The sequence below is a fragment of the Hippoglossus stenolepis genome, chromosome 20 (assembly GCF_022539355.2).
Source record: "Hippoglossus stenolepis isolate QCI-W04-F060 chromosome 20, HSTE1.2, whole genome shotgun sequence".
Taxonomy (NCBI): domain Eukaryota; kingdom Metazoa; phylum Chordata; class Actinopteri; order Pleuronectiformes; family Pleuronectidae; genus Hippoglossus; species Hippoglossus stenolepis.
In genome coordinates, this window is record NC_061502.1 from 18,904,695 (window position 1) to 18,918,789 (window position 14,095).

The 14,095-nt window shown below is 45.5% G+C and overlaps 1 protein-coding gene across 1 annotated transcript in view; it reads left to right on the forward strand.

The window, feature by feature from the left end:
• Positions 1 to 256: 256 nt before the first annotated feature.
• afdna (afadin, adherens junction formation factor a) overlaps positions 257 to 14,095 on the forward strand; it is a 73,491-nt gene continuing 59,652 nt past the window's right edge. The window contains 1 exon segment of the mRNA XM_047337962.1: positions 257 to 577. Within this exon segment, the coding sequence (XP_047193918.1) occupies positions 476 to 577 (102 nt within the window). The 5' untranslated portion in view covers positions 257 to 475.

The window sequence follows — 14,095 nt, forward strand, 5'->3', positions numbered from 1 at the left end:
CTGCAACTGTTGTTATCTTGTCATTTTCTCTGTTTCTTGGCTGATTGAACATCAACACAGTTCAAACACGTAGTCGAACACGAGCAGTAGAGTTAAGTTTGAACACAAACGATCCTTAAAGTTAAGTTTAATTAAAGATAAGCAGTATTAACTCTTCACACTGAGCTGCAGCTTCCATCTCGTGAACCCTCAAACGGTTAACAGTTGCTGCGCGTGCACACGGCGGCGTCCAGAGTGCTTGCCGGGAGCGCGCAGAGCGGCGGCGGCGGGAGCGCGGATCCTGGAGCAGTGAGAGAGAGAGACAGGGAGCGCGCAGAGTCCCGGTGACCACACGGCTCTCGGTGTCCGCGGCGCCGCTTCTCTTCCTCCGGTTGTTGGACTATCGCTACGGGGACGTGGGTTTTTTTTTTTTTTCATCCGGCGACCGGCACACACACACACACACGGACGCACGGGGCCTCCAACGCTGTCCACCATGACGGGGAGCAGGGAGGAGGAGAGGAGGAAACTGGCCGACATCATCAACCACTGGAACGCCAACCGGCTCGACCTGTTCGAGATCAGCCGCCCCACAGAGGTAGGAGCCCGGCCCGGGCCGCCAGGAGAGGCCGCGGACCTGCGGGCCCTCTCCTGCGGGGAAGGTGGTAGTGGGGGCGGCGGGGGGGGTGGAGAACCGAAAAAACCGCGGCTGGTTGACGCCCGGGGTTTGAAATCTGCGGGAAGCTGTTGCGGGCAGCGTGGTTTGCTCGGTGGTGGGTCCCGGTACGTGCCTGGAGAGAACGAACGCCAGACTCCATTGAGAAATCTGGTGATTTACTCCGTCGGAGCACACACTCATTAAACATCTATCTGTACATTAAGATAACATTTTGTGTTTTGTCACAAACCGGAAAGTGTCCACCGATTTGCACAGTTTACTCTGAATAAATTCATCTTTATTTGACAAACACTTCACACAAACGTAGCTAGCTGCTAGCTACCGCCCACAGCTGTGCTTTTAGCTAAAAACAGGAATAATTCCCAGTGTTGACCCTTCAGAGGATAATAAACATCGCCGAATGTGAAAAGGATGCTACTGGTTTCTATTCGGCATGTTGGATTGTGTTTCCACGAGTGTGTACGTGTGGGAAACGAGAGGTGACACCGAAACCACCTGATTTCCGAATGGGAGTCTGGTGCGTTGTCTCCAGTTGACGAGGGGAACGGCACGTATCGGGGGGGGCCAGCCAGCCAGCTAGCTAGGAGGCAAGTGCATTTACCTGTGGAGCCAACACTAGCCGTGTGTACGAGGGGCCGCCGGGGGCCACTAATGCCTGAAAACACAGTCTATTCGTGTTTTTAAAGGAGAAAGTTAAACGGTGGCTCTGCCCGTGTTAGCTGTGTGTGTGTGTGCAGCGGGGCTCGAACTGCAATGGCTGACGAAACCCGGGAGCACGCCGAGGCTGTTTGATACGCAGGGCAAATAGATAAAAGCTTAAAGTATTAGCAACAAGCTGGAGGTGAATGCTTCCATCAGGGGGACGCGGAGGATGCCAAGCCCCCCCCAAAAAACCGTCCCCGTGCAGCCGGTGCAGAACGTGCAACCTGCCCCCACACGTCACGTCGTCCTGCATTGTCCTGGAAACGAGCAGGCGAGCTGCTGGTCCGACCTGCGATGATCGGACCCTGCGACGTGTTGAGGGAGCAGGGCTGCGATCAGATGACCCGCCTGGGACTCGAGCTGTTTACTACACACACACGAGGGGCACCAAGAAGAGACTCGATCCAGAGAGCAGGAGCCTGGTGATGGGTTCCAGTCCCTAAACGAGTTCATCAACATCTAAACCTGCACCTTTTTTAAACTGGTGCGTCTCCTGGATAAGTGGTTCTGATTCACAGCTCTGGACTGTGATTGTGTTCTTTCTTTCTTTTTCGGCGGGCAGCCCACCCCCCCCATCTCTCCTCCAAGGAGAGGGGGGTGCATGGGGTGGGGGGGGGTGGCCACAGGGTCCCCCACTCCTCTTCTTGAGCCGATTAATTTATCAGGATTGAAGCCGTTGGCCTGGGTGGGGAAGTGCACACACAACCTTTCATTCTGAGAGGAATGATTAACCCACTGCAGCCGTTCCCTCCGAGTCCCTCACTGTACAAGGAGCAGTGCCTCGCTCGTGCGGAGGAGGAGGACGGTTCAGAGTTTAGTCCAGTTGAACATGATTAAATGTAAGCAGATGCATGGTCTTCCCTTTGCCACGCCACACCCTCCCCATATGTCAGCTGGTAGAGCCCCCGCCCCCCCCAGGCTGCACAAGTGTCCTTCACACTGTCTAGACTGCTCCCGATCGGGGCTCTGACTGAAATATACTGTGCCTTTAAATTTACAGTATCATCTGTGATTGACGCTGACGTCAGATTTGATTTGCCGCCACAGGTTCGACATATCTGATGGTTGTTCAAATGTATAATTTCAGACGAAAACTTCCACTGTGAGAGGGGCGATCATTCGTGTGATTAGATTAGCCATGGATGGCTTATTAGTCTGGAGCAAAGGTTCTCCAACTTTTTAATCTTGCAACCCCAACTGAACAAGTCCTGCTGTGGGACTTATTGTGCTGCTCATTATAACATAACAGGTACTTGTGTCACGTGGGGATTCACAGCAGGCACAGACGTGGAACTTATCCTTTTTTTTTTTTTTGTAGAATTCAATAAACACTGCGATTGAAATTCACAGAACAATAGATGCACAGCGGTTTGTTTTACTTGGATAAAAAGATTGTGGGAAAGTTTACTTTGCTTCAGTTTTGTATTTATTCTCTAGGTTCGCACTGCCTGGAATTAAAAAGTGAACATGAACACAAAGAAAAGACTGGACATAGATATTGTTGGTTAGTTTTAATATCACACATATATCGTTGCCTTCAGTAGTGTGGTTTAATTTCTTCATCTCTCACGATATGACAGTATTTAATACCAGCTACGTGTCCCCAAAAATGACGTATTCCTTCCTGTGAGGAGAGGCTCACTGCTCTTAGGGGTTGTTAGCACAGTCGGCTCCGCAGCATCCGCAGGAATCCCTCTCAAAACACAGGGTTTCTATGTGCATCAGAGTCGGAGTGTTGACAGCTGACATCCAGCAGCTCCCTGTGCTTTGGAAAGCTGCGCATACGGAAGAAGTTGTTGTCAGAATTGTGCTAAATATAACTTGTGACACATAAACACACACAGTAGCAATAATTCAGGATGGGAGGGGCAGGATTTAAAAACAGAAATCTTGTTTTTTACACATTTGGAACCATTTAAAATGAATAAATAATGTCTTGATACCTAATTACACGCGATGGGCTTTTCATTTACAAGCTTTGGTACAGGCTGTGAAGCAAGACGACTCGTAAACAAAAGTACTGGAGGTGCATATCTAAAACATTCACTGTACATACTGACACACATTTTGCAGGACAAGTAGACCTTGTATACAAGAGACAGTGGAAGATGATAGAGACTCGATGATGCGTATCATCTTACAAGTGAACTCAGCAGCAGTTCGTCACCGTGCACTCAGGCTCTATGTATCTAGCAATACAATTATGCCGTAGGAAGCGGCTGTGGCAATTATCAGGTGGTACTGTTTAAGCCGGTGATTACATGTGATGGTGTTAATCAGGCAGGTTTGACGTTCTCCTCTGCAGGGGCCTTTAGAAGCTGTGATTACATGAGGATGTTGGTGAGTTCTCCCTCAGATTAGAGCTGATGCTGATAAATCAGGTTGTATCTTAATATCAGGCTTTGAATGGAAGTGAGGCAAAGACAAATCTGTTGAACTGCACCTTTTTTTATTTGCGTGACGCGGGCACGTTTTAAAGCTCCTCCACTCGTCCTGAGTGCTGACCTCAGGGATTTTGTTCCCTTTTCTTTCTCCGACCGACTCAAAAGAGGCTTACGGTTTAGAAGTGGAACAGTGTTTTTTTTTTCTGTTTTTGTTCGTCCAGTTCTTGATGGGTTTTGCTCGAGAACTTCCAGACCAGCTCACCTCACCAGACAACAATGTCAGTAATCTGAAGAATGGTAGCAGGGTGTGTTGTACATCACGTTTGTGATTGTTCTTTCATTCACAATGAGGCTTAATTGCTTTTGAGTTTCTAACGACAGACTTGAAGAATCCAATAGCACAGTGTCTGCAGGAGATAGAGGTATTAGTTCTCTACTACTGTATTTTTAAATACATAGATGGCTTAAGTATTACAAAGTTTTATTTCCAGTAACAGGGTAAAGACACTATATACATACTTGGGTTTTTTTCTTACTTTGCTCTGGTGTTTCCTGGTGTTATTTTATTTTAAATGCTTCTAACTTCAGCTTGCTTACAGTCTTGGACTTTTCTTTCTGAAACCAGCCGATGACATAATAAGATCTCTGACAGCCACCTAGCGTCTCCTGTAATTGCAGTTTGCTGTGACAGTCACGTGATGGAGTGAATGACTGAGCTGAACAACAAGTTTACTAGGCAGTGTTTCTGCAAGGATTTATTTCAGCAGCCGAGGGGGGCTCCAATGTTTCAATGCAATGACCCACTGGGATGTTTCCCAGTATGCCTAGTGCTCAGTCTGGGCACCTGGTTTGTGTGTGTGCCCAGTAGAAATCAATCTAACTTAATCTTAATTACTTACGTCTAACTTTCTTTATTTTTTCTCCTCTTCCCGTCTGTCTCTGTTTCACCTCAGCCGTGTGTTTCCACGCGACTCTGCTTCCTGTATCTGTCATTTCAAATTAAAAGTCCTCTACAGAGTGTGTTGCAGGTGCTGCAAATTGTACAAAGCAGAAACACAGCTGTGTGTGGAGGAGGCTCACATAACACTTTGCCCTTAGATTAATGGACAACTTCCAGGTTTAGGGATTTGTTGAGCAACGTAATAAGATGAAGAACTGTGTCGTTAACAGACAATTAGAATCACAAAAATCCTCAAGTCAATACTAACTAACGAACAAATTAAGAAAACCAGTTATTTTCAAGTCTGAGGTGAATTATATTCACGAGGCGGGAAGCTCATATCCACCTTCTTTCCCATAGGATGTGAAACCAGCATTTCAGCAGACTCGCCGTGACATCAGCGACCACTCCCTCCTTTCCCTGCCACAAAGGAAGCAGGAAACTGTGCAGGAAGTGTGTGTTGTGGCGAGATATTGGGTTTCCTGTGGTCGAGGTGGAATGACTGTTGTTTTTAGAGCGATGCACGATCAGATTTTATTTTATTTTACCAGTTATTTCCAGATGCTAGGGTTCATCTTAGTTGTTTGTTTTTTTTTTGGCCACTGACGCCAGTACTGATGTAGGGTAGTGGTGTCGGGAGGTTTTATTTTGTGCTTCACGTGGATAAGCCCATAAAGATCTTATACTTCGTTCAGATTTCCAACAGTGTCAGAATCACAAATTAATGATTTTAAGGAAAACTTACTTAGAGGCTCCTAATAACATGAAAACTTGTGTCGGTTAGGTGTGAACGGCAGGTGTGTTTGACCGGCATTAGAGGTCAAACAAAGTGTGTGCAGCAAAGTGTGTGCAAAAAAGAAACAACCGTGTCACCACAGAGGGATTAAGATTGGCGTCTGGCTTGCATTTGGCTTTAAAGGCCTGTGTCAGTCTGGTGTTTACCTGCTCGCAGCAGCGGGTGACAGTCGCAGCGTGTTTGGCAGCAGCACGGTGGAGGCCTGGTTAACCCGATCTGCTGGCCTCAGCCACAACTACAATACGAAGAGGACACACACAGACACACACAAACACACACACACAAACAGTACCTGACAGCTCTGTGCATTACTCTCTGATTGCATTGTCTGTCTGTGTGTTCACCGGCTGTCCCCCCCCTCACGCCCTTTACTGTCTTTCCTCCATCGTGTCGTGTGGCCACTGGCTGTGTCCCCATGGTAACGCTGTGGCTGTGATGGGTACAGGAGCCCAGTAAAGAGGCCACTCCTTCACACACACACAGGGGTAGTTGACAGTTTTGCAAAATAAGTGTGTGTGTCTGATTTAGTGTGCTGTAGTCAGATAGTTGTGATTGACAGTATTGTTAATACAGGTTGAAAAGGCCCTGATCAGTCGGTTTGACTTAATTGTGGCGCAGCTCCGGACCTGAGGAGAACACGACTCATTAACCTGCTGCGTTTGCTGCACTCGGAGTCGCAGGTGGTTGCGGTGACTCAGCTGAAGGCTAAATTTGTAGAATCTTTTATTGTAGAATCACACATCCATCCATTACCTATACCTTGTCCTCAGGGGTGCTGATGTAATTCCACTTGGGGCGAGTAAAGCTTGAGCATGTGTCTTGGACAGACAGATGCATTAACACCTTTTTAACATCTGGCTTGAACGCACCTCCAACCACCTCCTGAGTTACTATTTGTGACTGAGTGTAAATAGGGTCCAACACTTACCTCTTCAAGTGTGGCTCTGTCGAGATTGAGATAAGTCGGCTGCTGCTTTGTTTCTTTCCTTTTACGTGTCCTGGTTCGCTGGTAGTTTGTTTTTAGCATGAAGTCAAATATCTGGAATGACTGATAACTAGTGAGAAGGTGCAGGATTAACTTCCCTGTGTGAGAATGTTAATGGAAAGGAGCCTTATCGGCTCTGGACGAATGTAAACACACACACACAAAGCCGGTGTGAAGCTCATATCATTAGTACTGATGTGACTTTGTCCAGTTTCATTTAAGATTTCAAACTTTTATATTTACTTCCACCGAGGAGGTTATGTTTTCACTACCTGGGCGTTTGTTCACAGGAAGTTGAGACTGCATTAAACAGAAGAGGAAGAAGCTGGATTGCTGCAGTCTTCACCTCTATTGATATAATGTTTGAACGATGAGGACGTTCATTTGACGCATACAGACTAGTGTTGAGTAGGTGATGCTGGTTGTAATACCATAATAATATCATAGTGGCAAAGAAATGGGTTCTCCATTGAAACAGAAAGACTAGTACCCGTGAAAAACTGACAACGCACCGACATGTGACGCACTGCTGTCTACAAATGATTATACAAAATTCTTCTGTGTGATCCCTGAATTACAATGTGAAACTCAAACTAACCAGATCAAATGAACCTTGGTTCAGACTTTCAGGTGTGAAAACTACCTGAGATCATTTGTCTGCATGGGTCTGAGAGTCCGTGTCCACCTTTGTCGTCTCTGTTGCTGTGATCGTCTGCCGGGGGGTCTGCCGGGGGGGGGTCTGCCTATCAGCCCCACCAGATGAAGCCGTAAATGTGTGTCACACGTCACATTTCATGGTCAAGCGGTGGGTGTGCCCCTAGTGTGCATGTGTGAGAGTTATCGCTCCACGGCGGTTCATTACGAAGAGGTGCAGAGGATCACAACCGCAGGTCTCATAGCCTGTCCAGCAGAGTTATGACCCATCTCCATGACACACAAACACTTAGATACACAAACAGATGGATGGACGTGATTGCACCGACCGACCAGAGCCCACTCGTGTTCATATTCAGTCCTGAAAGAACCCCTCAGTGTTTATCAGTGCCGGAGTGTTTTGTGGTTTATCTCCCGTCTTGTAAGTTGTCATGTTCACTCAGCGCCGCGGTGCACTTCATTCTGACAGTTTCCTCCAGTTTTGACGGCATGAAAGCGACTGAGGCCGTTATTTATTCTTTTTGTTTCGACATCTCAGATAATTGTCTGAACCCACAATTACCCTGTAGTTGTTTGTGTGTCTTTCAGTCAGTCGCTTTCATTTACAAAAAATCACCACTGACGTTTTGTAGAGCATCAGGCTTCACGGAACCTCTTGAAACCTAAATTCATTGGCTGAATCAGCGATTTATTTTGATATAGAGAAATTCTGTGTCATTTGTGACACTTGGACATTTCATAGACTCAAAAATGTATCGTTCAATTGGTAAATCATGAAAAGTAAATGGTTAGATCCAATTTCATCGACGTCTTGTGTAGTATTGCGGTGTCTAACCCTCAGACAGTGTAATTGATGGAGCTGGCCTCGGTCTATTGGCTGCTGCCTGTTAACTGGAAGGATGGGGTCACGCTGCCTGGACAGCCACGATATTTATCACCACTATTTCCTGCACGTTGGGGAAACCCACCTCGGCCTCCTGGGCAGTGAGTGAGGCTTAATGTGGGCGATACAGTCTTGATTATGATACGTTTATATCTGCATATGTGAAATCTAATGTAGTTATGATATTAACAGAATAAAGGCTGGTCAGTGGGTTATTTAATATATCATTTGTATGTTAATATCTTGGGGGAAATGAGTATTATAGTTGCAGTGTAAAACCAAGGAAGGTAGTTTTAGTTTACAAACTGCAGCAGCAACAAGAGCTGGCGATCATGACGCAAATATACAACTAATTATAGGTAGTTTCCATTTTTCAGCGTGTGCCATCAAGCCCAGTGTTGAGCTGCCGTACTGAATTTACAGACGGTAGAAAAAACAAGAGAAGATTTAGAAACAAAACAGACGTGAGGTGAATCCCAAATCTACTTTAACTGGAACTCATCCCAGTTCCAGAGACTGTGCGTTCCACCGATTTTTTTTATTTACACATTTGTTTGTCCTGAGATTTATCAAATAATTGATTGTTGCTTTAATTTACAGTTTGTTTAGGCCTTAAATCAACGTCAGTGAAACCTGCAGAAACCCCGGCTCCTCGTTTGAGGCAGTTAATTTTCCTCGATGGGCTGATCAATATATGTAAAAGGCTCCTTTTTAAAGAAGCCTCCGTAAGCAATCCACCGTAACACATCAGCATGATCTGGGAGTGGGTTTTAGTGTGTGTTTGTGTGTGTTTTAGTGCGTGTGTGTGTGTTTGAGGATCCCATTGGGTAATGTGTCATAGGTTTCAGGGTTCCTACCGGTGCTGGAATTCGTGGAATGTGAACGGAGTTTAGAGCAGTGAATTCCAGACGCAGACGGTCGAGTAACTTGAGAGAGTCTCCCGGAAAGATTTTGGGGGGAAAGTCAGACAATTTAACAAGCTGTTAATTTTCAGAGGAGCGGGTGTGTTTTTCAGTTGCGGTTTGAGAGGTTTCTGTGAAACCTGGGTGGAGGACACCAGAAGAGAGGGACGTTTGGGGAAAGTCATGGAAGAGTTATGGAATTCACATTAAGGCCACAGCGGGGGTTTTCTCTCTCTCTCTCCGCGGAGGCATGTTAGTTGGGAAGCACCTGTGGTTCATGATGTGCTGCTCTCTCTCTCTTCTGTCAAACACACATTCCTTTTCTGTGATTTGGCCTCTCTCTTATCTATCTGTTCTCTTTTTCCTCTTGTTCTAAAACAAGCAGTGTATTGTGTGTGCTCAGCAGAGCAGCCCGCCCTCAAAGCTCAGTGTGTGTGTGTTGTGTGTGTATCTATAAATGTGTGTGTGTGTTTGTTCCAGCCAGCCTGTCAGACCACGTTAATCCCCTCAGAGGCCAGGCCCCGACTCCCCTCTGCCTTGCCCCTCCCCCTTTTTATTTCTCCTCCGCCAGTTGATATGCTCTCCCACCTGTCAGTCACGTCCCGCTCGCCTCCCCGCGGGCCAATCACTCGGGAGCTAACCCCACGTTGACCCTGCAGGGATCAGACAGCAATCAGGGACCAATGACTGAGTGCGTAGCGCCGCTCGCTAGCAGCTCCCATGGTGCTTTGCTGCAGATCAATGTCTAAGTCGTGGCCCACAAGGAGGGAAAGCATGGAGGAACGGTCTGTGCAATCACTGGGAGTATTGGGGAGTAAACTCCATGTGGTCAGAGAGGTGGCAGCACGGCTGCAGCCGCAGTAAAAATCCACTTTATAAACGTTGATATTTCTCATATTTGTGGCCATTTTCTTACTTTTTCTTTACCTTCTTTTGGTTCCTCCTTCTCTGTGTAGATACATGTGCAGACATGGAAACCAATGAGGCCACAGTTTTACAGATTTAGTTTACACCTCCCCTCGTTAGGATTGAGTTACAGTCTCACTGCACCTTTCTCCTGGAACAACGTACAGAAAGTTATGAAACTATCCGAGCTGATTACTGGTGGTGAATTTAGGTTATTTCTAAAGGATCTGGATCTTTGTGTTTTTGCTTTACACTTTTTATGTTTGACAGATCTTTGCTGTAGCAATTACTTGATTTTGCCCCCTTTTCTTTTGCCTTTGACATTTTAAGCTCAGTGAAACTTTTACCTGGTTAAATAAAGTTCTAGCAACTAAGTGTTGTCGCAATCTAAGATAAAAACAGTAGGTTGTTCGGTTCAGCTGTCAGTCCCTCAGAATTTAAACAATGTGCATCAGTGAAACTGGAAAATCCACGATAGAGGACACCCAGACACAGATTTCTACACTTTATGAATTGATAAACGTGCTGAAACTAGGAAATCAGAAACAAATGGTGTTGTCAGGTGTCGAAGCAGCTTAGGACACTGAACCATGGAGTAACTTTCAGAGGGCGGGTTGGAGAAGCTGCTTTAGACTATGATTCTTTTTCTCTTTTGGGAATTAGTTGAACTTAACGACCAACATAACAAACCCGCCTTTGCAAATACTCACAACCACACACACTCCTCTATGATAAACAACACAACGCACAAGTGACGTTCTGTAGATCATAAGACAGGGACCACACGTTTTTTGGGCGCTGAGTTTGTGTGTGTGTTGAAATGTTTCCTGGTTTGTCGGCCTGTGAAAAGTATCAGCACGACAAACGTCTGACTGCAGATGGTTCAACTTGACTCTTCTCAGAAAAAAGGGAGTGTGATGGAACTGGACCGTGTCCACCTTAACATGAGCTTATGCTCCTGGCTCGTTCAGCTCACCACTGAGTTTAAATCCCACATGGGAAATTATCAGACCGTGAAATGTTTCTCAGATGTCTTGGAAGGATCAGTGTCACTGGCGGGGGTGTGATCCATCTGTGAAAGTATTAGTATGGCAAGAAACGCTCTGTTAACGCTGTGCTGACTTATGTTTTACTTGAACAATAGATCAAATGATTGTGTATATTGTGACAGTTATTGCTTGTAGAGATAAACGTGTACGATTATTAAGGCTGTAACGATGCTCAAAATCCACGGTTCGGTTTCCGAAGAAGAAGTGGGGGGGGGGGGATTTCTGTTGGACTTGACATCACATAAAACTCCTTAAACAAAAATAACCAAAGAATAGGAAAGAGGGTGTGTGTGTCTCCCACAGTCTCAACATCCAGAGTTTAATATGTTTATTTACAAAGACCATTATGAGCCCAACACAGTTCAGTTCAGTCCAGTTCAAACAACGATGATATGTTATTTTCTTAAGGTTAAACTGTCACTGACTCTGTTAGCAAATTCACTCCCTGGTCGTTGAGTTGTGACTGATGGGGAATGAGGAAGCATCAAAAACGCTTTTGAACCTAAACAGGGTTTCAGACGTTCAAAAACTTGGTAGTGTGGACTGCAGGTGTAGATGAACATACAAATCTAGTAATGTGATGTATTCACTACCTGCCCAGCACCAAACAGCAGAATTAAGGGGCATGGATTTCACTGGTTGAGACCAAAACAAAGCTGAAAGTATCAGGTGGTCACGTGGCTTCATCTACCAGACATGTTGCTTGTTTACGTGGTTGCCACATTCGATTTTTTGAGGTGATAATATGTCAGATGTGGTGTTTTCACTGCGTTCAGTGCAGCTTTAGTTAAAGTGTTTATAGCCATTCCATATGTTGGAAGTAAAAGACTTGAACATGACATGCATGTTAAAATAAACTGCTCGCAGATTTATCAATCAGATAAATCGTTCCGGTAAAATGAAAACAAAGCTCATATCGATCGGTTAGCTAGCGAAGCAGCACGAATACCTTGAATAGCTTGCAACGTATTTTTGAGACGCGGCCACTGCTCAGTTAGCGATGAGCAGCCGGTCGACCAAACAGAAGCAGCTTCTGCAACTTGAAGTTTCATACGGACTCGAACAGGAGGGGTCTGTGTTTGTCCAAACTCCACTCCTCTCATCTGCTGCTTGTTATTCCCCCCAGTTGAGCTGCACCCTGTCCTCACCCCGTCTCTGCTCAACCCCACCCGCCTGGTGGAGGGTCTGATCAACAGCAATAAAAAGAAAGAACAATTGAGTAATACTTGATCATAGTGTCCTGGGGACTTCCCCCACACACACTCGCAGCTCCACCCGCTCATATTTGTTGATCTTAGCTGTCCACCCCATTCCTGAAGAAGTGCTTAGACCCTCGCATAGACAGACACACAAAGACAGTGATGGTGTGTGACTGGGGCTGGCAGCGCTGATGCAAGCCCAGTTTTTTATATGTGTGTCTCAATCTTTCTGTCTGTGTACTTGGAGTTGAAGGTTCGGGCGGAGAGCGAGAAACTTTGTCTGTAACTTGCTTCTCAGTTTGTGTTGGTTTGTTTTGTGTGTGTGGTTTGAGGCTGGCACAGAGGTTGGTGCATGTGGCCTGAGTGTGTGTGTGTGTGCGTTTGTGTGCGTGTGCATATTAAGGGAGAGGCTGCAGCCCGAACTACTGTGTCTGGTCAGTTGTTTGCCTAAGGAGGCAGCGCCTGATGCAAACAATCTACATCATCCAATCCGTGGCAGCATCCACCACATAACACTGTTGATACCAGGCAATTTAGCCAACCAGAGGAAAGTATTTGAAACCTTTCTGACAGACTACTGGGATGTTCTGGTTCACTTAATCCTGCGCATGTGGAAATTAAGCTCAAACCAGGGTTTCCTCTCCTTCTTGGAGCTGGCTTTTTTTTTCGTTGGTTGAGGCGAGATGATGTCATGTGCTAATTTGGATTCTTGTGGCATCAGTTGCATCAGTTTCAGGATATCTGCAAGTTTCATCAAGACGTTTCAAAGGTTTTAATGCCAGTTTGAAGGAAATGTGAAGCCTCTGCTTTGGCTATTTTCTGATTTAAGTCACGTTTAAAGGTCAAACAATTAAGTGAATTTGATGAGGTCGAAGATTTTCAGGCCCCGCAGGCGAACTGAACGTGTTTATATAAGGCACTAGTGTTCACAGTTTATGAAGGAAAGTTGTTAAAATAATTTCTAGAGTTCGTGACGTTCATAAGTTCTATTCATGCAGAGCTGCAGTCATCAGCATTCAGCCAAAGACTTGTGCCTGTTGCCGGAAAGTTCAGCGGTTCTTGTTCATTTAGACTTCCTGTAGCTCAGAACTCGTCCTCCCCGAGTCTGAGTCAAGACCAGATTAGTCAATTGACAGAAAACTCATTTGCAGGCAACATCTGTGCCGTGTGACCTTGATAATCCCACCCTGTTAATAGTTTAAGCTCTTTATTAAGCAAAACTGCCGAACATTTGCTGCGTCCTGCTATCTAACACGAGGATCTGCTCTATTTTTAGTTTAGATTGTTTTTTTATTGCATTTAATTTGTATTTATCTAATTTACCTTATTTATAATAAAGTTGGTGGTTAATCTGTAAAGTATAAAGCATGCCTCAATTGTATTTCTTTGTCATCGCGGATAACGACACCCTAGGAATCATTGCCAAGTTTTTAAAAATATCAACTCCCTCATATCAATACCAGCATTGGCCCCAAAAATCCATAAGGGCCGAGGAGGTAGATGAAAGTTCCTGGTGGATCTCAAGTGAGGTGGAGGAGGAGGCGTTTTCTTCTGACCCTAAGATACAGTTACAAATGTTGCCCCGTATCAGTGTTGATTCATATCTGTGATTTGAAGTTTGCTCTTACTTTCATGGTCATGTGGGATAATTATTTTTGAAATATGTTTCTTATCAAGATGAATATCTCTGTCTTGGGGGTATTTGTTACACTGTGCATGCTAGTTTAGCTGCAGCAGCATATTTCGCTTCCTCCTTTTCTTTTGTTCGTCCACCTGACACCCGAGAAGCCGACCAGCGCCATGGAAACATGACACCCAGCTGAGGTGGTCACCATGGCAGCCATCGGCAGCCCGTCAGTGTCTGGTATCACCGGCAGCTATACTCTTCAGGGGAGTGTCAGCTGTTTGTCTGAGGAGGCAGCGCCGAGCTGAAGTGGACCGTCAGAAGATCTGCACTTTAGTCATGGAAGATGTTTGGCAGAAATTACTGACTTGATGCTATCACATTTTATTAGATATTTAGAAGAACGTCACCTC